This window comes from Mirounga leonina, unplaced genomic scaffold (genome assembly GCF_011800145.1).
Source record: "Mirounga leonina isolate KUSES-001 unplaced genomic scaffold, KU_Mleo_1.0 Mir_204, whole genome shotgun sequence".
NCBI lineage: Eukaryota > Metazoa > Chordata > Mammalia > Carnivora > Phocidae > Mirounga > Mirounga leonina.
This window is the reverse complement of record NW_023270513.1, coordinates 10,042,127-10,069,732: the sequence shown is the minus strand read 5'-3', so window position 1 is coordinate 10,069,732 and position 27,606 is coordinate 10,042,127. Positions and strand designations below refer to the sequence as shown.

The 27,606-nt window shown below is 37.5% G+C and overlaps 1 protein-coding gene across 1 annotated transcript; it reads left to right on the top strand.

Moving 5' to 3' along the window:
* Positions 1–864: 864 nt before the first annotated feature.
* On the top strand, positions 865–27,590 carry LOC118025908 (charged multivesicular body protein 1b-like; the record flags this gene model as incomplete). The annotated part of the gene is made up of 6 exons (XM_035028625.1): positions 865–1,011; positions 1,385–1,452; positions 1,545–1,650; positions 12,193–12,236; positions 22,279–22,351; positions 27,396–27,590. Coding segments are annotated over 6 exons (633 nt in total), but the record flags the coding sequence as incomplete, so codon positions are not given.
* Between the last annotated feature and the right edge of the window lie 16 nt (positions 27,591–27,606).

The window sequence follows — 27,606 nt, the reverse complement described above, 5'->3', positions numbered from 1 at the left end:
GTGGGAATGCAAGTTGGTACAGCCACTTTGGAAAACACTCTGGAAGTTTCTCAAAAAATTAAAAATAAAACTACCCTATGACCCAGCAATTACACTACTGGGTATTTACCCCAATGACACAGATGTAGTGAAAAGAAGGGCGATACACACCCCGATGTTCATAGCAGCAATGTCCGCAATAACCAAACTGTGGAAAGAGCCGAGAGGCCCTTCAACAGACGAATGGATAAAGAAGTTGTTGTCCATATATACAATGGAATATTACTCAGCCATCAGAAAGGATGAATACCCAACTTTTACATCAATATGAATGGAACTGGAGGAGATTATGTTAAGTGAAATAAGTGAAGCAGAGAAAGTCAATTATATGGTTTCACTTATTTGTGGAACATAAGGAATAGCATGGAGGACATTAGGAGAAGTAACAGAAAAATGAAGGGTGGGGGAATCAGAGGGGGACACAAACCATGAGAGACTATGGACTGAGAAACAAATGGAGGGTTTTAAAGAGGAGGTGGGTGGGGAAATGGATTAGCCCAATGACGGGTATTAAGGAGGGCACATACTGCATGGAGCACTGGGTGTTATATGAAAACAATGAATCATGGAACACTACATCAAAAACTAATGATGTATTGTATGGTGACATAACATAATAAAATAAAATTGAATTTTTTTTAAAAAGTGAGGAAGTATAAATTCTCTTATTTCCTAAAAAACTAATTGTAAAAGCTCTTAAATATTATTAAAAATGGGCTACTTCGGGAAATTTTTTGAAATGGCTATACTTTTGCTTCCTCTCTTTGCCAATATTTACCTTTGTTCTTTGTCTTCACCACTGTTTACTTTTTTTTTTTCTGTTTAAAACTGGCCATTCAGAAAGGCAATACAGAAGATCCACCAGAAAATGCAATCCACCAGAAGAGCCAAGCAACTATTTTTTTGACAATGAGTGCTAAGTTTGATGCTGTGGCAACCAGAGTTCAAACTGCAGTAGTAACAATGGGCAAGGTAAGTCTTAACATTTTTAAAAGGTAGGAACTATTGATTTAAGTTTAGTGAGCATATTGAGCTGTCAGAAATCCAAATCTATTGCAAGGTGCTACAGGGTGCTGATAAAGGCCTTCATGGGAAGGAGAGACATAGTCAAAGTTCTTAGGAAAATTATTTTGGTAGTGGCTTTTAAACTAAGGTCTAATTAATTGCCTTCCAATGAAGAATCAGTAAATGATAGTCAATGCCTAGAGCAGAAATACATATTGTATTTTTACTGTGATGGAAAGAGCAAATTTCATAAGTTGATCTGTAAGTTATATATTTAAAAGACTTCATACATTTTGAGACTACTTATAGGATGCTCAATCTTTTTTTATACTCCCAGTAGGTAACCAATTCCATGGCAGGTATAGTTAAGTCTGTGGGTGCTACAATGAAGAGTATGAACCTTGAAAAGTTAAAAGAAAAAGAAAAAAAAAGAATTATTTCATGTTCTGATAGCATCTTTTCAGTGTAAGTTTTTCTTACATCTATGTTTCTGTTTATAGATTTCTGCCGATGGACAAATTTGAACACCAATTTGAAACACTTGATGTTCAAACACAACAAATGGAAGACACAATGAGTAGCAGTACAACACTAACAATGCCCCAAGTAAGAATAGTTTTCTACTTAGGATAACTTTTTAAAATTATGCAACTTTAAGATATAAAGGCTTTGTGGGCCTAAATCATCTCCAGAATGTGAAGTAAACATGGTGTATCCCCAAAATGCAAGTAAGGAAGTAAGTTATGCTCTGCTCTGGATTGCTGAGGACATGTTGGAAGATGACATTCCCTTATTTGTTTTAAAATTCTGAGAAGTATACTAGGTCACATGTCTAGAAAGTCTGGAACTTGGTTCTACCTTGCTGCCAGTGGTATTTATTGATGATGAAGGCATTGCATTAGAGGCTTACTGTGCTAGTGGGTATTAGGTATTATCCTAATCCTCAGTAATTCATCTCATTGCAAATATTCTTCTGCTTCTTTATCTACTCTTTAGGAGTGTTATCTATGCACAAGTCACAGGTGCATAATTAATAATTAATTGCAAGATCAATTATTTTTCATAAAATGAGGATTTTTTAAAACCTACAGCTTAGACAGAGATGTGCTACAAAGAACATTTGAAACTAGTTTGCATGTGACATGAGCAAGTAACAAAGTTTTGTGAAATTCAGACAGAAAATTTCTTTCATTATCACTCTTCTTTTTGATCCCAGCACCTATCACATGGTTAATCAAATGAACAAAGAACTTGTCACCACTGCTTCAGTTGCTAATATGGAAAAAATATAATTTACAGAATAGATTAGGAAGAAATCAAAAACCATCCATCAAAATGATACTTCAGAAAACTGGTTTTACTAGGTAAATAAAAAGAGAACATGCTTATATTTAGGTTTGAGAGTTAAGAAAAAGAAAAAAAATCATGTGCATGTGTTATAGGGAGCATATATTTAGACATTACTTTTATATCTTCTCTAAAGCCTTGCTTCCCCCAAGTGTGGTGCAAAATTTGGGAACATCTGTATAATCTTGGAGGTCTTTAGGAATGTAGAAATTCAGACCCCATCCACAGACATTAAATCAGAATTATTTTAACAAGATTCTCTATGCACTGAGTTTGAGAAGCACTGTCCTAGAGTTTCTGATTCTTATTCAAGTTCCTTAGGATCCACAGGTGATTTTATGATCAGTCAAGTTTAGGAAACAGGTGAATTGGAAAAATGACTTGGAAGTCAGGACACTTACGTTTCTGATCCCTATTCTACCACTAATTAACTTTGGGACCTTAAGATATTCACTACCTTGGGCTTCACTACCTTAGTTGTAAAATGTAAGGGTTGGATATGATGATATATAAATGCCTTTTAGCTCTGAAAAATCCTGAGATTCATTCACCCAACATTTGCTGAGCACCTTCTTCTGTTTTAGGTATTGTGCTAGTACTAGGGACAAATATGTACAAAACATTATTCATAAAAAGTCAACCAAAATGTACAAAAGAAATAGAGATATGGTTGAACACATTTAGTTGCCCAAGTTCTCATACCCTGCTAATGAGTAATTAGAATTTAAATTGGCATATCACTTTGGAAAGCAATTTAGTAATGTCTACAGTCTGCTCTTAAGCTAGCAGCCAGAGTGATCCTATTAAAACAACTCCTATCATATCATTCTTCTGCTCAAAACCCTCTAGTGGCTCCACATCTGCCTCAAAAGCCAAATTCTTTGCAAAGACCTATAATACTCTATGGGATCTGCCTCACCCCACTTTTCTGACCTTATCTCCTATTACTGCTCATTACTTTACTTAGGTACTTGGCCTCCTTGTTATTTCCCAAACACACCAAGTACATTTCCGTCTAAAAACCATTCCACTTGCACTTCCCTCTGCCTGACTGCTTTTCCTCCATCTTGCAGACATCCTCATTTCCCATTCCCATATCAGTTCTTTATTCAAATGTAATTTTCTGAGTGAGGTCTTCCCTGATCATCCTACTTAAAAGTGCGTCAACAGCATACCCACCATGCTATATACTCCCTATCTGCCATCCCTGCTTTATTTTTCTCCATAGTACATATCACCTTCTAATATAGGATATTGATGCATTAAAAACAGTATCTGAAATAAAGTATAGGTGCTTAATTAATATTTCTTGAATAACTCAGAGTATATGAAAAATGCATGTGACCAATAACCTAGTGCTTCTACTTCCAAATTTATATTTGCAGAAACCCTTACATATGTATACAAAGATACCTGTACATGAGAATGCTCATGCACCATTGTCAATAATTAGGGGAAAAAGTCAATGTTCATAAATAAAATGGATAAATACAATTGTATTTATATACGGCAGTATTATACAGGAGGTAAAATGAATGAACAAGATCTCTAGATCTCAATAAAATTAAATCTTACAAAGTTGAATGGGAAAAGCAAGTTGCAAAATAGTATATATAGTATACCATTTAAGTAAATTTTTAAAAATAATGTTATTTTAGATATGAAGACAACAAAATATAAGTGCATGTAAGTACTTGATGTATTATTTTCTGAACTTTTTCTGTATTTGGAAATGTTTTTGAAGTGAATGAAAGAAAGAACAAGAAAAACTAAGGCAAAACAGCAAAGTTAGTGACCTGCTTAAAATCATACACCCCATTAATAGTAGAGCTGGGACTTATCTTAAAAATTTCCACCTATGTATCCAAAATATTTTTAACAACTAAATAAAAAAACAGTTTTTTTATTAATCAGATTCTATTACCTGAGAACTCCTGTACTGTAGTAAATATCTCAATCCTTATATTATTTTATTCATCTCTAGATGTTTTTAAATTATTTTTATTGAAGTATAGTTGGCACACAATGTTATTCTAGATATTTTTAAAGAATAATTCTTAATATCAAATTAGTATTAACTACCAGAAATAAAAGTTATGACTAATCTAAAACTTAAATCTATTACACTTTAAATACAGCCAAAGTGGGTAGTGGAGAGAGCTAAGATGGCGACATAGTAGGAGGACTCTAGGCTTAACTGGTCCCTTGAACACGGCTAAATAACTATCAAATCATTCTGAATACCCAAAAAATCAACCTGAGGACTGATAGAACAAACTGCACAACTAGAGAGAAAGAAAAGGTCACACGGAGGAAGGTAGGAAGTGCAGAGTCAAGGTTTGGGGGAGAAACAGATTGTGGCTGTGGTGCAGGGGAGGGAGCCCTGGTTATGGAGAGAGGTGAGAGAGAGTGGAATGCACAGGGATGCACACAAGGAGAGCACTTCCCTAAAGTCATTGGCTGGAAAAATGAGAGGGGCTGATTTTTTTAAGTTTTTACAACCAGCGGGGATCCAAGCTTGGAGTTTTGGAGGTCTGTAGACTTCTCTGGGATAGAGTTGTGAGGGTGCAGTCCCACTCCTGGTGAGACGCAGGCAAACAGTGCACACGGTGTTATCTGAGGATCACCTGAGGCACAATGGGGGGGCTGTTCCTCTCCTTGGAGTGTATCTGTGAGAGGTGGCATTGCTCCTGGAGACAAAGGAGCCAGCAGGTGCCATTTCACATCCCTATCCCTCAGCATAGGCACAGAGACACCAGCTGAGGGTGGCTAACCTGGCACTGGCTGTTTAGCCTGTTTTGTTCCAAATCCCACACCCCTGTGCTCTAGTGGGTCTGCCATTCTGGATCAAACCTGCATCATTCCCAGTGCACCAAGACCCTCCACAAGAAGACCAGCTCAGGTCCCATCACGCCAAGTCCCTAAAGTTTGGAGTTTTGAAAATCAGTAGGCTTGGCTATGATAGAGTCCACAATGCAAAGTGCTGCTCCAGGTAGACAAGCAACCCAGAGACAGAGAGTGTGAAAACAGTGATTGAGAAACACATAGGACACGTGAGGGGAAATTATTCGCTCTTCTGGGAGCCCTTCCCTGAGACCAGCAAGCATGGAAACCACTCTCTGGGGACAAAAGAGCGGGCTGACACCATTTCCCTCCCACACCCCTCAGGATAAACCAACTCCAGTAAAGAGTACAACACCAGGGGCGCCTGGGTGGCTCAGTTGGTTGGGCGACTGCCTTCAGCTCAGGTCATGATCCTGGAGTCCCGGGATCGAGTCCCGCATCAGGCTCCCTGCTCGGCAGGGAGTCTGCTTCTCCCTCTGACCCTCCTCCCTCTCATGCTCTCTGTCTCTCATTCTCTCTCTCTCAAAAAAAAAAAAAAGAGTACAACACCAACACTGGCTGCCTAACCTACTTACAGCAGGTCCCACCCTCCTGGGCTCTGCTGGTACTGCATGTCTTGGGCAAGTGTGCCTAAGGACCAGCACCATGGGCCCCTTTCCAGAAGACCAGCACAAACCCCTCCACCCTTTACCATGTCTACTGACTGTACAGTTCTGCAGAGCTTCAGTTCTAGTGGAAATAACATCAGGTCTCATTTAAGAAGCAGACCAGAACAAACCTAGTTAAAACTCATCACACTCTGGCCAAGGTCCAAAGACTGTCCACTGCAGGCAAGGAGAGTCTCTACAGATGAATAACCTGAAGCATAGAGTAGCCAAAACACAGCAGCAGAGTGCATGTAGCACATACCAAAGGCACTTTCTGAAATTCCAGGCCCTGGGCATTATATGACCTATTTTTCTATAGCCACTACTCACAAGAGTAGGAAACATAACAGGGTTTTCTAATATACAGAAGAAAGACCTAGACAAAATTTCAAGATGGAGGAATTCACCCCCCCCAAGAACACGCAAAGGTCACAGCCAGAGATCTAATCTAAACAGATATAAGTAATAGGCCTGATACAGAATTTGAAGCAACATCCATAAGGATACTCACTGGGCTTGAGAAAAGCATGGAAGACATGAGTGAGACCCATATTGTAGAGTTACAAGAGTTAAAAAACAATCTGGCAAAAGTGAAAAATACAATATCTGATATTAGAAACCAATTAGATAAGGGCACCTGGGTGGCTCAGTTGGTAAAGCGACTGCCTTTGGCTCAGGTCATGATCCTGGAGTCCCGGGATTGAGTCACACATCAGGCTCCCTGCTGAGCAGGGAGTCTGCTTCTCCCTCTGACCCTCCCCCTTCTCGTGCTCTCCCTCTCTCTCATTTTCTCTCAAATAAATAAATAAAATCTTTAAAAAAAGGAACCAATTAGATGTAATAACCACAAGGATGGAAAAAGCAGAGGGATGAATAAGTGATATAGAAGATGGAATTAAGGAAAACAATGAAGCTGAATAAAAGAGAGAATAATGGATCACAGGAGGAGACCTAGGGAACTCAGTGACTCCATCAAACACAGTAACATTCATATCATAGGAGTCCCAGAAGAAGAGAGAGAAAAGAGGACAGAAGGTGTATTTGAGGAAATTATAGCTGAAAACTTTCTTAATCTGGGAAAGGAAACAGACATCCAAGTCCCAAAGGCACAGAAAAGTCCCATCAAAATCAACAAAAGCAGGGCAACACCAAGACATATTGTAATTAAATTTGCAAAATGTATTGATAAAGGGAAAATCCTAAAAGCAGCAAGACAAAGGAAGGCCCTAACATACAAGGGAAGACACATCAGATTAGCAGCAGATCTCTACAGAAATTTAGCAAGCCAGACTGCCATGATATATCGAATGTGCTTAATGGGTAAATTCTGCAGCCAAGAATACTCTATCCAGCAAGGCAATCATTCAGAATAGGAGAGATAAAGAGTTTCCCAGAAAACAAGCTAAAGGAGTTCATGGTCACTAAACCATCCTTACAAGAAATATTATGAGGACTCTTTGGGAAAGAAAGACCAAAAGTGACAAAGACTAGAAAGGAACAGAGGGAATCTCTGAAAACAATGACAAAACAAGTAATAAAATGGCACTAAATATATAACTATCAATACTTACTCTGAATGCAAATGGACTAAATGCTCCAGTCAAAAGATATGGAGTGTAAGCATGGATAAAAGAAGACAGGAGACTCATTTTAGACCTAAAAACACCTGCAGATTGAAAGTGAGGGGATGGAGAACCATCTGTCATGCAGTTGGATGTCAAAACAATGCCAGAGTAGTAATACTTATATCAGACAAACTAGATTTTAAACTAAAGACTGTAACAAGATTTGAAGAAGGGTACTATATCATAATAAAGGGAACTATCCAACAAGAAGATCTAACAATTGTAAATATGTCCCCAACTTGGGAGCACCCAAATATATATAACAGTTAATATCAAACATAAAGGAACTCTGATAATAATACAGTAGCAGTAGGGGACTTTAACACCCCACTTGTATCAATGGACAGATCATCTAAATAGAAAATCCACAAGGAAACAACAGCTTTGAATGACACACTGGACCAGATGGACTTAACATATATTCAGAATATTTCATCCTAAAGCAGCAGAATACATATTCTTTTCAAGTGCACATGGGACATTCTCCAGAATAGATCACATTCTGGGTCACAAATCAGGCTTCCACAAGTACAAAAAATATTGAGATTGTACCATGAATATTTTCTAACTGCAACACTATGAAACTTGAAGTCAACCACAGGAAACAATTTGGAAAGACCACAAATACATGGAGGTTAATCAACATGGTACTAAGGAATGAATGGGTCAACCAGGAAATTAAAGAAGAACTTTAAAAAATATACATGGAAACAAATGAAAATGAAAACATGATGGTCCAAAATCTTTGAGATGCAGCAAAAGCAGTCATAAAAGGGAAGTAAATATCAATACAATAGCTTTCACAGGAAGCAAGAAAAAATCTCAAATGAACAACTGAACCTTACACCCAAAGGAGCTAGAGAAAAAAAAAACAAATGAAGCCTAAAGCCATCAGAAGAATGGAAATAGTAAAGATTAGAGCAAAATTAAATGAAATAGTAACTAAAAAAAAAAAAAAAAAACAGTACAAGAGATCAATGAAACCAGTAGCTGGTTCATTGAAAAAATTAATTGATAAACCATTAGCCAGACTTATCAAAAGAAAAGAGAAATGACCCAAATAAATAAAATCACAAATGAGAGAGGAGAAATAACAACCACCACCACAGAAGTAAAAATAATTATAAGAGAATATTACTAAAAACTTAACACTACATCAAAAAGTAATGATGTATGGTGATTAACATAACATAATAAAATTAAATTAAAAAAAACTTACGTGCCATAAATTAAGACAATCTGAAAGAAATGGATACATTCCTAAGAATGTATAAACTACCAAAACTTAAACAAGAATAAATAGAAAAATTGAACAGACCAATAACCACTAAAGAAATTGAATTAGTAATCAAAAATCTCCCAACAAACAAAAGGCCAGGGCCAGATGGCTTCACAGGTGAATTCTACCCAACATTTATAAAAGAGTTAATACCTATTCTTTTCAAAGTATTCCAAAAAATATGATATGGAAGGAAACCTTCCAAACTCCTTCTATGAGGCCAACATTACCCTGATTCCAAAAACCAGACAAAAACTCCACAAAAAATGAGACTTACAGGCCAATTTCACTGATGATCATGGATGCAAAAATTCTCAAGAAAATATTTGGAAACCAAATCAAACAGTACGTTAAAAGAATAATTCACCATGATTAAGTGGAGTTTGTTTCTCAGCTGCAAGGGTGATTCAATATTCATAGATAAATCAATGTGGTACACTACATTAATAAAAGTAAGGATAAGAACCATATGATCCTCTTAATACATGCACAAAAAACATTTGACAAAGTACAGAATTCATTCATGATAACCCTCATAAAAGTAGGGATAGAAGGAACATACCTCAACATCATAGTGGCCATATATGAAAAACTCACAGTTAATATTATCCTCAATAGGGAAAAACTAAGAGCTTTTCCTCTATGGTCAGGAATAAGACATGGATGTCCAGCCTTGTCACTTCTATTCAACATTCTACTGGAAGTCCTAGCCACAGCAAACAGACAAGAAAAAGAAGTAAAAGCATCCAGATCAGCAAGTAAGAAGTCAAACGTTCATTATTTGTGGATGACATGATACTCTATATAGAAAACCCAAAAGACACCATCAAAGAATTGCTAGAACTGATACATGAATAAAGTAATGTCTCAGGATACAAAATCAACATACAGGAATGTGTTGAATTTGTATACACCAATAATGAAGCAGCAGAAAGAGAAATCAAGGAATCCATCCCACTTACAATTGCACTAAAAACCAAAGATACCGAGGAATAAACCTAACCAAAGAGGTAAAATAACTCTACTCTAAAATCTATAAAACACTTATGAAATAAATTGAACATGACACAAAGAAATGGAAAAATATTCCATGTTTTTGGATTGGAAGAAATATTTTTAAAATGTCTATACTACCTAAAGCAATCTACACATGAAGTGCAATCCCTAGCAAAATACCACCGTATTTTTCACAGAGCTAGAACACACAATCCTAAAATTTGTATGGTACCACAAAAGACCCCAAATAGCCAAAGCAATCTTTAAAAAAAATAATAAAAAACAATGCTAGAGGCATCACAATTCCAGACATCATGTTATATCACAAAGCTGTAGTGATCAAACAATATAGTATTGTCATAAAAACAGAGACATAGATTAATGGAACTGAATAGGAAACCCAGAAATGGACCCACAACTATATAGTCAACTAATATTTGACAAAGCAGGAAGGAATATCCAATGGGAAAAAGTCTCTTCAACAAACAATGTTGGGAAAACTGGACATCAACATGCGAAAGAATGAAACTGGACCACTTTCTTACATCATGCACACACACACAAAATCAAAATGGATGAAAGACCTAAATGTGAGACAGGAATCCACCAAAATCCTAGAGGAGAACACAGGCAGTAACTTCTTTGACATCGGCTGTAGCAACTTCTTTCTGGATATGTATCCCGAGACAAGGGAAACAATAATAATAAGCTGTTGGGACATCATTAAGATAAAAAGCTTCTGCACAGCAAAGGAAACAATTAACAAAACTAAAAGGCAACCTTTGGAATGGGGAATATATTTGCAAATGACATATCTGATAAAGGGTCGGGGTATCCAAAAAATATAAAGAACTTATAAAACTCAACACCCAAAAAACAAATAATCTAGTTTAAAAATGGGCAGAAGACATGAATAGATGTTTTTCCAAAGAAGACTAACAGACACATGAAAAGTTTCTCAACATCCCTCGTCATCAGGGAAATACGAATTAAAACAACAATGAGATATCACCTCACACCAGTCAGAATGGCTAAAATTAAGAACATAGGTAACAACAGGTGTTGGCAAGGATGCAGAGAAAGGGGAACCCTTTTACACTGTAGTTGGGAATGCAAATTGGTTGTAGCCACTTTGGAAAATAGTATGGAGTTTCCTCAAGAAGTTAAAAATAGAATTACCCTACAACCCAGCAGTTGTACTACTAGGTATTTACACAAAGGATACAAAAATACTGATTCAAAGGAATCCATGCACCCCTGTATTTATAGCAGCATTATCAACAATAGCCAAATTATGGAGGGAGCCCAAATATCGATCTACTGATGAATGGATAAAGAAGATATGGTATATAGTGGCACCTGGGTGGCTCAGTTGGTTAAGCGTCCAACTCTTGATTTTGGTTCAAGTTATGATCTCTGGGTTGTAAGATCAAGCCCCTTGTCAGACTCCACACTCAGCAAGGAGTCTGCTTGAGGTTCTCTCCCTCTCCCTTTGCCCATTCCCCCATTGGCATGTTCACATGCTCTCTTCCTCTCAAATAAATAAAGTTGTATATGTGTATGTCGTTGTCTCTCGATAGATATATAGATGATAGATAGATGATAGATAGATAGATAGATAGATAGATAGATAGATAGATAGATGTATATGTGTCTATCTATATATAGATAACCCCCCCACACACAATGGAATATAGCCATAAGAAAGAATGAAATCTTACTATTTGCAATGATAAGAATGAGCTAGAGAGTATCACGCTAAGTGAAATAAATCAGAGAAAGACAAATACCATATGATTTGACTCATATGTGCAATTTAATAAACAAAACAGATGAATATAGGAGTCAAAAAATTAAGAGTGGCAAACCAGAAAGTCAACTCTCAACTATAGAGAACAAACTGAGCGTTACTGGAGGGGAGGTGGGCAGTGGAATGGGTTAAATGGGTGGTGGGTATTACGGAGGACGGCAGTTGCTGTGATGTGCACTGGGAATTGTATGTAAGTGATGAATAGCTAAATTCTACACCTAAAGCTAATATTACACTGTATTTTAACTGACATTCAATTACAAATTTGAAAAAAGGAAAAAAAAATAAGCAAAGTGGGCTAAAATAGAGCTTAAGAATTGGTTCACTGAATTAAAGAGAGCTGCATTACTCAGATTAAAATTATATGTGAATATCACTGCTAATATTTTTCATATAACTTCAGAATTGAAGGCTTTATAATTTTAACATTATTGAGAAATAATTATTTTCTGAAATTTAACTCCCTCTGCTGGTAAAAATTATTTTTTAAAGGTTTCTTTTAAGAATTGTAGACCAATTTCCCCTTTTTAAAACAAAATCCGAAAGAAAAACTGCCCAAACAGTAAATGCCATTAAAATACAATTTTTTTCTTATTCTAGAACCAAGTAGATGTGCTCCTTCAAGAAATGGTAGATGATGCTGGGTAAGAATTTAATTGAGTGCTTTTAGATATTCTTGATTTAATATCTAGAGGTCCTAAAATTATGTAATGTGGATAAAGAAATTTGTCTTTACCACAAATGGTCAGAGTTAGATTTTTGACCCTACAATTTAGTGTTGGTAAGCCTTTGAAGCAGTCATCCTGCATTTTGCCATGCTCCTAAAAGTATCACTCTGTTTAAATCATCCAAGTATTTTCTTAGAAATCTCTGGAGATGCATTCATTTTGTGTGTGATAAGAAATGGAGGAAGGTGACTCAGGGAGGCGGGAATTTTGAAACATTTCCTCAATACCTTCAGTACCTTCTCTATTCAACATATATAAAATGTTTGGATTTCTTTTAAAAGTTCTTCCAAGGGGCGCCTGTGTGGCTCAGTCAGTTAAGCGACTGCCTTTGGCTCATGTCATGATCCCAGAGTCCTGGGATCAAGTCCTGCATCGGGCTCTCCACTCAGAGGTGAGTCCGCTTCTCCCTCTCCCTCTGTGATCTCTCTTGCTTTCACTCTCTCTCAAATAAATAAATAAAATCTTTATAAATAAATAAATAAATAAAAGATCTTCCAAAAGAATTCTGCTGTGATCAAGCCAATATGTTTTAAGCCCAGTTTGAGTCCTGCAATCTGAGAAATATGTGCAAAATATTCAAAGGGTTCAAAACATGGCAACATTGCTTCATTGCAGAAGGTCACTCATTTTTTATTTTTCTTTATTTTTTTATTTTTATTTTTATTTTTTTAAGAGTTTATTTATTTATTTGACAGAGACAGATAGCGAGAGCAGGAACACAAGCAGCAGGAGTGGGAGAGGGAGAAGCAGGCTTCCCCTCGAGGAGGGAGCCCGATGTGGGACTCGATCCCAGGACCCTGGGATCATGACCTGAGCCGAAGGCAGACGCCCAACGACTGAGCCACCCAGGCACCCGGTCACTCATTTTTTAAAAAGGTAAATAATTGACACTGTTTGTGGTACTGTTATTAGAAATAGGGTATCTGTTAATGGGCTGTTTACTTCAGACCCTTCATGTTTCAGGGGAATGACTTGGCCATGATAATATCTGTCATGTTATATCAGCATTTTCCGGTATGTTATTTAGCTCAAGAGAACATTGTAATAAAGAATAATTTTTTTTCCAAAGATAAAAAGTAAAACTGGGTGATACTGAAGTTTTATACTTTATCATCAAAGGTAGAGTAATAGATTGAAATATGTTTTATGTACTCTGTTTCTCCTGGGAAGAGAAGATTTGTATACACCTGGAAACTAGAGTTGTTGAATATTATTCTAGTGCCTAAGCTAATTTCTGATCAATATGAACAATTAACTTTATCAGCACTTTATTATCACTAATGTATCTTTAGTAAATTAAAACCCAGTTTAATAAGTCAGGATTGCAGTAATTGAGAACAGGGCTGGAGGTTAGGTTGTACAGTAGTTTGCTTTGTTAGTATCCTGATATAGCCTACATACCGACAGGTAGGTAGCAAGAAAGAAGACTCTTGTTAAGTATTATATAGGATACTAAGGCATTGTGTGTCAGAATATTCCATCTAAAGAATATGAGGCTAAGGACTTGTTTCTGTTCCTACCAAAGACTAAGTAAGAAGATTGGGCTTGATCAAAAGGAATGAGATCTTGCCATTTGCAATGACGTGGATGGAACTGGATGGTATTATGTTGAGCGAAATAAGTCAAACAGAGAAAGACATGTATCATATGACCTCACTGATATGAGGAATTCTTAATCACAGTAAACAAACTGAGGGTTGCTGGAGTGGGGGGTGGGGTGAGAGGGATGGCGTGACTGGGTGATAGACACTGCGGAGGGTATGTGCTCTGGGAAGTGCTGTGAATTATGCAAGACTGTTGAATCTCAGATCTCTACCTCCGAAACTAATAATGCAATATATGTTAAGAAAAAAAAAAAAAAAAGAAGAAGAAGAAGAAGGTAGCAGGAGGGTAAGAATGAAGGGGGGGAAATTGGAGGGGTAGATGAACCATGAGAGATGATGGACTCTGAAAAACAAACTGAGGGTTCTAGAGGGGAGGGGGGTGGGAGGATGGGTTAGCCTGGTGATGGGTATTGAGGAGGGCACATTCTGTATGGAGCACTGGGTGTTATGCACAAACAATGAATCATGGAACACTACATCTAAAACTAATGATGTAATGTATGGGGATTAACATAAGAATAAAAAAATAAATAAAAAAAATCAAGAGAAAAACAACTGTAAAAAAAAATAAGATTGGGCTTGAAAATACAGCAAGGGAGGTCTTGTAAAACGGGCATTGCCACATTACAGCCTTGCTGACTTTCAGCAGAAAACCAAGTTCTGTAGACAACTTCATGACAAGATTTAGAGCAAATATTCCTTGGATGAGTGGGTCAAAATTGAGAGAGATGTGTTATATCAATAATGGGTGGTGACTGGAGCAGTGGTTCCACTGATGTCAAAATACTAATTGCCCATCCTTAAAGATGTTTAAGTATTCAGATTCTGCTTGAGGTTGTGATTCCCTCAACACATTTTAATATAGCATATCATTAACTTTTAAATAACAATCTGTTGATTATGGAGGCAGCATAGTGGAGGAGTAGGGGGCCCTATTTCAAATGGTCCCCTGAATTTAGCTGAATATCTACCAAACCATTCTGAACACCCACGAAATCAGCCTGAGATGTAAGAATATATATCTGGATCTCTACAAGCAGAAAAACACTGCTTTCTGCAAGGTAGGAAGTGTGGAATCGTGAATCTGCGGGGAGATACTGGAAGATAAACAGAATGGGGAGGGAGCCTTCATAAGCTGGCTCCTGGAATGTAATAGAACAGCAGAGCCCAAAATCAGAACCCTTAGAAATCTGCTCTAGGGAGTGACATCCCTCTCTGAAAGGGGCTCTGGAAATGAAAAGGCAGAATTCTAGGTAGAGCATTGTGGTCATGGGATAGGAGAAGCCTCAGAACCAAAGGGGCTTCCTGGACCAGCAAAGTACCCAGGCAGTGGAGCTAGGAAGGAGGTTATGGTCAGTGAGCCCAGGAAGGGTCTCTCAGCTTGGATCACCATAAACTGCAAGCTGGGCCATTTGAGAATCACTCTTCTCATGAGCAGGTTGAAAAAATCCGGAGCATGGGATCATGATCCGGCAAAAACTCTCAGAGTGGTAGCAGCTGGGAAAGGGTTTTAGAGCAGCGCCCAGATAAGATCCAGGAGCTGCAGGTGTGCAAGCAAGCCCGCGACCACTCATGGTTTTAGAAGCATAAAGGGCAGGGACATTCCTGGGCCCTTGGGATGACCTCTGAGAGAGTCACTGTGGGTGCTCACCATGGAAGGCTGTGATTTTCAGTGCCATATAGAGAAATGGAGACTGTCCTGGAGGGCTTAGTGAAGAGAGCAGACTGCGATTTCTCTGCTCTGGGCCAGAGGTTTGAGTGAAATAATTTTTGCTCTGACCCTCAGAAGAGACACGGAAAGCCTCCAGGGAACAAAAGCACAGAAGACCAATTTCCACTGAGCCCATCCCGCTGAAAGGGGGCAGGGCAACTCCGCCCAAGCAGGGTTACCTGAAAAACAGCACAGCAGACACCTCCTCCAGAAGACAGCCTGGAAGAACAAGAGGACAATAACCCTATGGATCCCATAATACTGTAAAATCCCAATGCCAGGGGAAAATAGTATATTGAGCTTCAGGCATTGCCTCATGGTTTATTTTTCAGATTTTTTTTTTTCTTTTTCTTATGCTTTTACTCTGTTTTTACATTTTTCTCATTTCAACTAAATGTGTATTATATCAACATATATTTCATAGTAGCTTTTTAACTTGTATTTTTTCACACCTATATTTCTATAGATATATGCTTTATTGTAGTCCTTTATATATATACAAGTTTTATTTTCCTTGTAATTTTGGGAAGTATGTCCTCTAACACACAGACCAAAATACACCAGGAATAATAGAAATACCCTGCTTTGTCCACACTGAGAGATTATAGGCCCTTTCCCCTCACCCCTCCTTTATTTATTATTTAATTTCATAAATTTTAGTCTTCTGTTTCATTTTGGCTTTGTTTTCTCAGTGGTGGCTTCTGTCTGCTCCGGATTTTGCTACGGTGCATCTTGGCTTGGGTTGTGGTTGATATTTTGGACTCTGCTCACTCACTCAAACATCCCTCAACAGAATGAGTAGGAGGAGGAACTCTCAACAAAGAAAAGAACCAGAGACAATGTCCTCTGCCACAGAACCAACAGATATGGATATAAGCAAAATGTCACAGATAGAATTCAGGATAGCAATCATCTAGTCAATAGCCAGGCTTGAAAAGAGCATTAGTGACAATATACAATCTCTAAGAGCAGAAACGAGATCAATCAGGCCAAGCTAGAAAATGCTATGAATGAGATGCAGTCTAAACAGGATACTCTAGCAGCCGGGGTAAATGAGGCAGAATAACTAATCAGTGATCTAGAAGATAAGCTGATGGAAAAGAAGGAAGTAGAGGAAAACAGAGATAGGCTGCTAGTAGCACATGAGAAAAGGATTGCAGAGATTAATGATGCCATAAAACATTCCAGTGTCAGAATTATTGGGATCCCCAAAAAGGTGAAGAGAGAGAGAGGGCTAGAAGGTATAGTTGAGCAAATCATAGCTGAGAACTTGCCTAATCTGGGGAAGGAAACAAGCATTTGAGTCCAAGAGGCAGAGAGGACCCCTGCCAAAATCAATAAAAATAAATCAACATCCCGACATATAATAGTGACTTGCAAATTTTACAGCCAAGGAAGCAATACTGAGAATAGCCAAGGAAAGGAGTTTCCTTAAATATGGAGAAATGAACATTAGAATAACATCAGACCTGTCCACAGAAACCTGGCAAGAAAGAAGGGGCTGGCAAGACATATTCAGGGTACTAAATGAAAAGAGCATGCAGCCAAGAATACTTTGTCCAGCAAGGCTGTCATTCAGAATGGATGGAGAGATAAAGAGCATTCAGGACAGGCAGAAACTAAAAGAATATGTGGCCACCAAGCCAACCATGCAAGAAATATTAAGGGGAAAATGAAGAGAGACCCCAAAAGTCACACAGACAAGAAAGAAACAGAAAATCTAGAAAAACAGGGACTTTACAAGTAATAAAATGGCACTAAATTCATATCTTTCAATAGTTATCTAAATGCAAATGGGCTGAATGCTTCCATCAAAAGAAACAGGGCTGCAGATTGGATAAAAAAGCAGGACTCATCCATATACTGTCCACAAGAGACACATTTTGAACCTAAAGACACATCCAGATTGAAAGTGAGGGGATGGGGAACAATTTAACATACTAATGGACCTCAAAAGAAATCTGGGGTGGCAATCCTCATACCAGACAAATTAGATTTTAATCCAAAGACCATAATAAGAGATGTAGAGGGACAGTATATTATACTTAAAGGGTCTATCCAACAAGAAGATCCAACAATTGAATATATCTATGCCCCCAACATGGGAACAGCTAATTATATAAACCAATTAATAACCAAAATAAAGAAACATATTGATAATAATACATTAATAGTTGGAGACCTCAACACTCTACTCACAGTAATGGACAGATAATCTGAGCAAAAGATCAACAAAGAAACAAGGGCTTTGAAAGACACAATGGGCCAGATGAACATCATACATAATGTACAAAACATTCCATCCTAAAACAACAGAATACTCATTCTTCTCGAGTGCACACAGAACTCTCTCCAGAATTGACCACATACTGGGTCACAAATCAGGTCTCAACTGATACCTAAACATTGAGATTATTCCCTGAATATTTTCAGACCACAGTGCTTTGAAACTGGAACTCAATCACAAGAAAACATTTGGAAGGAATTCAAACACTTGGAAGTTAAAGAGCATCATGATAAAGAATGAATGGATCAACCAGGAAAGTAAAGAAAAACTTAAACAATTCATGCAAACTAATGTGAATGAAAACATGTTGGTCCAAAACCTATAGGATACTGCAAAATCAGTCCTAAGGGGGAAACACATAGCCATCCAAGCCTCTCTCAAAAGATTAGAAAAATCTCAAATGCACAAGCTAACCTTATACCTAAAGGAGCTGGAGAAAGAACAGCAAATAAAGCCTAAACAAAGCAGAAGAAGAGGAATAATAAAGATTAGAGCAGAAATCAATGAAATATAAACCAGAAAAACAGTAGAACAAATCAATGAAATTAGAAGCTGGCACTTTGAAAGAATTAATAAGATCAATAAACCGCTGGCCAGACTTATCCAAAAGAAAAGGGAAATGACCCAAATCAATAAAATCATGAATGAAAGGGACGAGATCACAACGAACACCAAGGAAATAGAAACAATTATTAGAAAATATTACCAGCAACTATATGCCAACAAATTAAGCAATTTGGAAGAAATTGACGCCTTCTGCAAAATTATAAACTACCAAGACTAAAACAGGAAGAAAGAGACAATCTGAATAGAATAATAACCAGTAATGAAATTGAAGCAATAATCAAAAACCTCCAAAAGACAAGAGTCCAGGGCCTGATGGATTCCCAGGGGAATTCTACCAAACATTTAAAGAAGAAATACCTATTCTACTGAAGCTGTTTCAAAAAATAGAAATGAAAGGAAAACTTCCAAACTTGTTCTATGAGGCCAGCATTACCCCTATTACCAACCAGGCAAAGACCCCATCATAAAGGAGAATTACAGACCAATATCCCTGATGAACATGGATGCCAAAATACTCAACAAGATCCTAGGCAAAAGGATCCAACAGTACGTTAAAAGGATTATCCATCAAAACCAGGTGAGATTTATTCCTGGGATGCATGTGTGGTTCAACATTCACAAATCAATCAACGTGAGAGAGGACATTAATAAAAGAAAAGAAAAGAAAAGGATCCATATGATCCTCTCAGTTGATGCAGAAAAGGCATTTGACAAAATACAGCATCCTTTTCTGATTAAAACTCTTCAAAGTTTAAGGATAGAGGGAATATACCTCAGTATCATAAAAACCATCTATGAAAAGCCCAGAGCAAATATCATTCTAAATGGGGAAAAACTGAGAGCTTTTCCCTTAAGGTCAGGAACACAACAGGGATGCCCACTCTCACCATTATTGTTCAACATGTTATAGAATTCCTATCCTCAACAATCAGACAACAAAACGACAAGCCATTCAAATTGGCAAAGAAGAAGTCAAACTCTCTCTCTTCACAGATGACATGATACTTTATATGGAAAACCCAAAAACTCCACCCGCAATTTTCTAGAACTCATACAGCAATTCAGCAACTTGGCAGGACGAATCAATGCACACAAATCAGTTGCATTTCTATACACTAACAGCATAACTGAAGAAATAGAACTTAAGGGATCAATTACATTTACAATAGCACCAAAAACCATAAAATACCTAGGAATAAACCTAACCAAAGAAGTAAAGTATCTATACTTTAGAAACTACAGAACAGTTATGAAAAAATTGAGGAAGAAACAAAGAAATGGAAATACATTCCATGCTCATGGGTTGAAAGAATAAACATTGTGGAAAACTCTATGCTGCCCAGAGAAGTCAATACATTCAATGCAATCCCTATCAAAATACCATTAACATTTTTCACAGAGCTGGAATAAACAACTCTAAAATTTGTATGGAACAAGAAAAGACCCCAAATCACCAGGGGGATGTTGAAAAAGAAAACCAAAGCTGGGGGCATCACACTGCCTGACTTTAAGCTATATTACAAATCTGTGATCATCAGGACAGCATGTTATTCACAGAAAAACAGACACATAGATCAATGGAACAGAATAGAGAGCCCAGAAATGAACCTTCGACTCTATGGTCAACTAATCTTTGACAAATCAGGAAAAAATATCCAATGGTCAACTAATCTTTGACAAATCAGGAAAAAATATCCAATGGATAAAAGACAGTCTCTTTAGTAAACAGTGCTGGGAAAATTGGACAGCCACATGCAGAATATGAAACTTGACCATTTTCTTACACTATACACAAAGATAAACTCAAAATGTATGAAAGACCTCAGTGTGAGACAGGAATCCATCAAAATCCTAGAGGAGAACATAGGCAGTAACCTCTTAGACATCAACCCCAGCAATTTCTTTCAAGACACGTCTCCAAAGGCAAGGGAAACAAAAGCAAAAATGAACTTTTGGGACTTCATCAAGATAAAAAGCTTCTGCACAGCAAAGGAAACAGTCAACAAAACAAAGAGGCAAACCACAGAATGGGAGAAGATATTTGCAAGTGACATTACAGATAAAGGGCTGGTATCCAAGATCTATAAAGAACTTCTCAAACTCTACACCCAAAAAAGAAATAATCCAGTCAAGAAATGGGCAGAAGACATGAACAGACACTTCTCCAAAGAAGACTTACAAATGAATAACAGACACATGAAAAATGTTCAACATCACTAGTCATCAGGGAAATACAAACCAAAACCACAATGATATACCACATTACACCAGTTAGAATGGCTAAAATTATGAAGGGAGGAAAAGGGGAACCCTCTTACACTGTTGGTGGGAATGCAAGCTGGTACAGCCACTCTGGAAAACACTATGGAGGTTCTTCAAGACCTTAAAATAGAGCTACCCTACAACCAAGCAATTGCACTACTGGGTATTTACCTCAAAGATACAGATATAGTGAAAAGAAGGGGAACATGCACCCCAATGTTCATAGCAGCAATGTCCACAATAGCCAAACTGGAAGAAAGCAAGATATCGTTCAACATATGAATGGATAAAGAAGATGTGGTTCATATACAGTGGAATATTACTCAGTCATCAGAAAAGTTGAATACCGACCATTTGCATCTACATGGATAGAACTGGAGGGGATTATGCTAAGTGAAATGAATCAAGCAGAGAAAGACAATTATCATATGGTTTCACTCATTTGTGGAATATAAGGAATAGCACAGAGGACCATAGGGGAAGAGAGGGTTAACTGAAGGGGAAGAGATCAGTGAAGGAGACAAAGCATGAGAGACTCTGCACTCTGGGAAATAAACTGAGGGTTACAGAAGGGAGGGGTTTGGGTGGTGGTGCAGCCGGGTGGTGGGTATTAAGGAGGGCATGTGATGTCATGAACACTGGGTATTATACACAACTAATGAATCATTGAACACTACATCAAAAACTAATGATGTACTATATGTTGGCTAACTGAACATAATAAAAAAAAATAATGAAAGGGCTGTAAACCACTTAATAAATTTTAAAAAATAATCTGTCTATAGAATCTCCTAATGACTGTTAAAGTTGCTTTATCCCCAGTGTTGTTTTCAAACTGGTTTGCATACACTGGTCTAGAGACAGAAGGAAAGACTAGTTTATATCCTAGAAGTGTAGTTATAATGGAGATTAAAATCATGGGTCTTGGAGGCAGACAAACCTTGATCCAGATCCTATCATTAGGGTGATCTTGGACAAGTATACCTAACTTTTCTAAATGTCACTTGTATAGATGGGTGGAAGTAATTGTTCCTATTATGGGTAGCTCGGGAGCTAGACACTGAACGTGAAGTTAGCTCAGTTATTAAGTATGGATCCTGAAGCCATATTTGTGTAGCTTGTTTTTTCTTTTTTAATTATACTAATTTTCCTTTACAGTGGAAGACATAGTAATCTCCAGTAACTTGAATATATTGGATAACCATTGTTTTGGTCTTTTATTCAGATGACTGGATCATTGTCCTTTTATAAGCTTTTTTATCATAAGATTATCATCCAGATGAGATACCATTAGGGCTTAACAAAAACACTTTATAATTTGTAAATTCTTTTATCCTAAAGTGGACATTCAGAAGATGTTTGAGTTCTATTACATATAAAATTGAATTCGTTTGTTATTTAAATTAAGGTATAAAGCTAGGTGGAATATTCAAATTTGCGATAAGCCTATTTTATTGCTTATCATAATTAGATAAGAGGAAAATGCCTATATTAATATTCATTTATGCTAATTATTTTAAATTGTAGCCTTGATCTCAGTATTGAACTACCACAGCATCAGACACGTTCTGTTGGTACAAGTGTTGCTTCCATGGAACAGGTAGAGAAGTTGAATTTTATCATGATTGGTATGAATGTAATGTATCATAAATTAGCAAAATGTGGTTAATTTTAACTCCTTTATGATGGACATTTTCTACTTTCATGCATATTTCATTTAGAGATTGAATTTGCTCTCCTTTGAACCATAAGAAGCTCTTAATAGGGAACTGAGGGTTGCTAGAAGGGGGATGGGATAAATGGGTGATGGGCATTAAGGAGGGCACTTCTTGTAATGGGCACTGGGTGTTGTATGCAAGTGATGAATCACTAAATTCTACCACTGAAACTAATACTACACTATATGTTAACTAACTAGAATTTAAATAAAATCTTGAAAGAAAGAAAAAAAAAAGAATTTGCTTCCCTTTGTAGCTTCTGCTCTATTAAGTTCTCCATTTGTTCCAGAATGTTTGAAAAAGTAAAGTCTTAATGTTGGGTTTTGTGTGAATTTTTTTTTAAAGATTTTATTTATTTATTTGAGAGGGAGAGAATGAGAGAGAGCACGAGAGGGAAGAGGGCAGAGGGAGAAGCAGACCCCCTGCCGAGTCCCGATGTGGGACTCGATCCTGGGACTCCAGGATCATGACCTGAGCCGAAGGCAGTCACTTAACCAACTGAGCCACCCAGGCGCCCCATAATCTTGTGACTTTTAAAAGTTGTTTTCTTGGTCGCCTGGGTGGCTCAGTTGGTTAAACATTTGCCTTCAGTTCAGGTCATGATCCTGGAGTCCTGGGATAGAGCCCGGCATTGGGCTCCCTGCTCAGTGGGAGTCTATTTCCCTCTCCCCTTCACCCTGTTTGTATTCTCTCTTGCTCTCTCTCTCTCTCTCTCAAATAAATAAATAAAATCTTTAAAAATTTAAAAAAAATAAAACTTGCTTTCTCCAGGATAAACTATCACAGAAACTTGTTTGTCTATGTGATCCAGTGTAATTTAGAGAACTGGTGTTGCTTCTAAAATATTTTGTGTGTATATATATAGATACGTTTCACTCTAATTACACTAAGAACACATATATATTCCAGAATGCTTAAACACTATTTGTACATAATGCTTTCTTTTGCCTTGCTGTACTTTCCAATATTTTAAGAAGTTCCAGAAAGTGGGCCACCTGGGTGGCTCAGATGGTTAAGCGTCTGCCTTCAGCTCAGGTCATGATCTCGGGGTCCTGGGATCGAGTCCCGCATTGGGCTCCCTGCTCCTTGGGAGCCTGCTTCTCCCTCTGCCTTTCTCTCTTGCTCTGTCTCTCATGAATAAAAAAAAAAAAAAAAAAAAAAAGAAGTTCCAGAAAGTTTCCACCTTGACAGATTTTATACTTTTGTTTATTGTGTTGAAAGTGTAGGGGACATATTTTTTTTTTTTTGTAGATGTCTTTGACAAAGCTAGCATTAGTTTGTTGTATATGAAACTCCTTCTTTAAAAACTACATAAAAAATCTGACACCAAAGTACTCCAGAATAAAGTACTTTGTACAGAATAAAGTATAGAATAAAGGTTTTCATTTCTTTTTAATTCAAAGTAATTTGAAACCTCAGTCTGCACTCACATGTAATGCATACAAATAAAAGCAGGGAAAACATATTTACTTAATATATACATAACCAAAAACACCTTATTTTGTGTCCTACAATGAACAGTGCTATTTGTGTGTTTGTCTTTGCTTATTCAAGCAGGAATGTAGTTAATATGAATCTGTATACTGGCTTTTAAATGTAGAGTATTATTGGAATTTTTGCCCAGTAATCTAATGACTATTTTTGAAAATTAAAAAAAAAAATCCATTGACAGTTTTCCTATATAACTAGAAAATGTCTCTAACATTAAATCAAAGAAATTAAGGTGTGCTCATTTTTAAAATTTTCTTTTTGCCTAAATATCACTGTTAAGACTTTCAGAGAAACTTAACCTTTCATACTTTCAAGTGAGATTGAAACACATATTTAATGATTCTTTATTTCTACTCAGCCCTTGTTAGTCTATATTTTAAAAAGAGATTAATTTGCATGGCCTTAATATTGTTTACATTTTCCATAGTATTGCTGATAGGTCAGGATTCTAAAAAAAACATTGTTTATAAACCAACCAACAAAAAATAACAATAAAGAAAACAATATTGAGCCAACTCAAATTACAACTACTATAAGTCCTGGTTAAATGTATTCATCTTTTATCTAAACAGCTCTTCAATAACTGGAAGAAATGAAGTAGAAATAAATAAGTTAGATTAAAATGTTTTGCCCAGCCCTGAAATTAACTTCTAGTCCAATGGAAGTTGGGAGTACTATATAGGGGATTGAGGGGACAGAAAAGTCATAAAATTGTAAAGACTAGCATGTGGAAGGCAGGGATCCTTGGGTCCTTGGGGAGAAGCATTTAATGACCAGCTATACTATTAGCCATCTCCTCAGGAATGTCTGTATTTTACCCAACTAAAATAAATTAATATGTGCCTGCAATTTTCTGATATAATATTCTCCAATTTGGAGAAGTAACTAAGTTATATTTTAACAAGTAATCTAGGCTAAGTAAATAAGGTATTCTTTCTTACTGCATGATTTATCCATGAAAGAATTCCAGTATTTTATGAAGTTCTATTGAAGAGCAGATATAATCAGAAGATATTCCCATTGTAAGTCATGAAAACATTCAGAACAATTATGGAGGCTATTTTTTGCTGAGTAGTCACCATTCATGTGTGTTGTATCCTATCATAAATGAGAATGGGTATAAATGAAGATTATTTTCATTGGTTAATGAAATGAGAAATTAACCTTTGGCTAAGTTTGGGTGTTTGAAGGTGAAGGAGGTATAGTAAAGTATCCTCCAAACTGAGAAGGCACTTTGAAACTAAAAAAAAAAAAAGAAAAAAGAAAAAAAAAAAGAGGCAAGCCATTTCATACCACTTACACAGAGTTTTATTCAGGGTAACTTACTAACAGGGGATTGGGTGAATGATGATCCAGGCACTGCAGAGCTATTCTCCACAAAATTTAGACCTTAATCCACAGATTTTATAGAATGAGGGGATGTGCAGAGGGCATTGTGGTGAGGTCAAAGGGTTTAACACTAACAGATGTGCTAGTGCCATCTGTGCCTCAGAGTTGAGGGAGAGGAAGAAGCTATGTTATCTCTAATTTATCTAAACAACTTTAGGGAACATCAGTACAAACCTTCCTGCATTCTGGTCAGGGCATACATTAACCTCCAAGGAGCCTAGAACACAGCCCCAAGGGAGGTCATTGCAGGAATATGAACAAGATGGAGGAGGCCAAAGATGGAGTCAATATTGTCAGCACTCTTACATTGGGTTAAACTTATTTAACTTTTTTGGTACTTGACTGTATGGTGTGACCTCAATGTGGTAATGTTCCATTTTGGTTATAATTGATGCTTTGTTCTTTCTACTTAAAGGATAAGATATATCCTGGGATGCCATAGAAGAGATTATTACAGACAAAAGTATCTATGAAATAGAGTTTTCTTATTTTTCATTGGTGGGAATTGTAGATTTTGTTTTATTGACTTGAATAAAAGTTGTTAATTGTGAATATAGCTTACTTAAATCCAGAAATGAAAGCAATTCTGATCTAAATATGACTGTTCATACTTTTATTTAGCAGCCATAACAGATTTGTCTTTTAAAAATAATTGCTCTCTCATAGACACCGAATTTCACTTTTGGATTCATCTATTATAATAAAAAATTCATTCTTATAATTTATTCTTAGACTTATAGCTCTACAACCTGTGAACTCTTACCTTGTTAATATAAATTATTTTTAATTTGATAAGTGATTCAATAATTGGAAAGTGACACAAATAGGATTTTAGGGAAAGATGTCAAAGTAGGAGGATCCTAAGATCTCCTTGTCCCACAGACACACCTAGATGATAACCACATCCCTGCAACCAACTCAAAATGACCTGAAGACCGGCAGAACACACTTTCTGTAGTTAATTGTAGAGGGAGAGGGAGGGAAGATGGTGGAAGAGCAGGGGACCCATGTTTCATCTGGCCCCTTGAATTCAGCTAGATATCTATCAAATCATTCCGAACACCTGTGAATTCAACCTGAGATCTAAGAAAAGTTGTAATTCTACAAATAGAAAAGTGACCGGGTGCCTGGGTGGCTCAGTTGGTTAAGCGACTGCCTTCAGCTCAGGTCATGATCCTGGAGTCCTGGGATCAAGTCCCGCATCGGGCTCCCTGCTCGGCAGGGAGCCTGCTTCTCCTTCTGACCCTCCCCCCTCTCATGTGCTCTCTGTCTCAAATAAATAAATAAAATCTTTAAAAAAAAAAAAAAAGAAAGAAAAGTGACCACTTTTTTTGCAAGGTAGGAAGTGTGGAGATGTGAATCTGAGGGGATATATTGGAAGATAAAGCATGAGGAGAGGGAGCCTCTATACGCTGGCTAAGGGAAATTGATATAGCAGCAAAGTGCAAAATCTGAACTTTTAGAAGTCTGCTCCTAATAAGGGACATCCCTGCCTGAAAGGTGCTCAGGTGGCAAAGCAGGGCAGAATCCGGGGGGGAGGGGGGGAGAGGCAGTGTGGTTTCAGAATCCCCAGGGTCACAGAAAGAACAGTGCCTGAGTGTGGCAGAGTTTCAAAGCATTGGTGCAGGGAAGTCAGCTACAATTAGCAAGCCCCAGAGTGGCCTCTGAGCTAGATGTTGCCATAAACAGTGAACTGTGGCACCATTAGGCAACTGGTCTCCAAGCAGGGGCCCAGAAAGCAACAACCTCTACAAAATCTGGCTCCTTCTCCTGGAAGGAGTGGTGCGGGTGCACGTGTGACTATGCAAATGCTCCCCAAGCAGGGACCCAGCGAGCCATGGTGGGGCCATGGTGAGACACTCCTCCTTCCCCTGGGAAGATTGGTGTGGGTGTGCACTGCAGAATTCTGGGAGTTTTATGCACATGAAAGCGACGGACTGCTTTTCCCTGAGGGTGCACTGAAGAGTTGGAGTGGTCATTGTTCAACATGGGGACTGGAGATCAGGGTACTGCCACTTTTTATTTTTTACTTTTGATCCACTAAAGTGGCAGGAAAAGCCTTCAGGGAACAAAAGCCACATAGAACAACCAGAAGCAGTTTACACTGAGACCAGCCCCATGGCAGAGAGTGGTACAACTCTGACCAGGGAAAGACACCTAAGACTCAGTGCAATAAGCCCCTCCCCAGAAGACCAGCAGGATCCTCAGATGAACACAATGTTAGAGATTACTCAGAACTGAAAAACTCCTACACTAG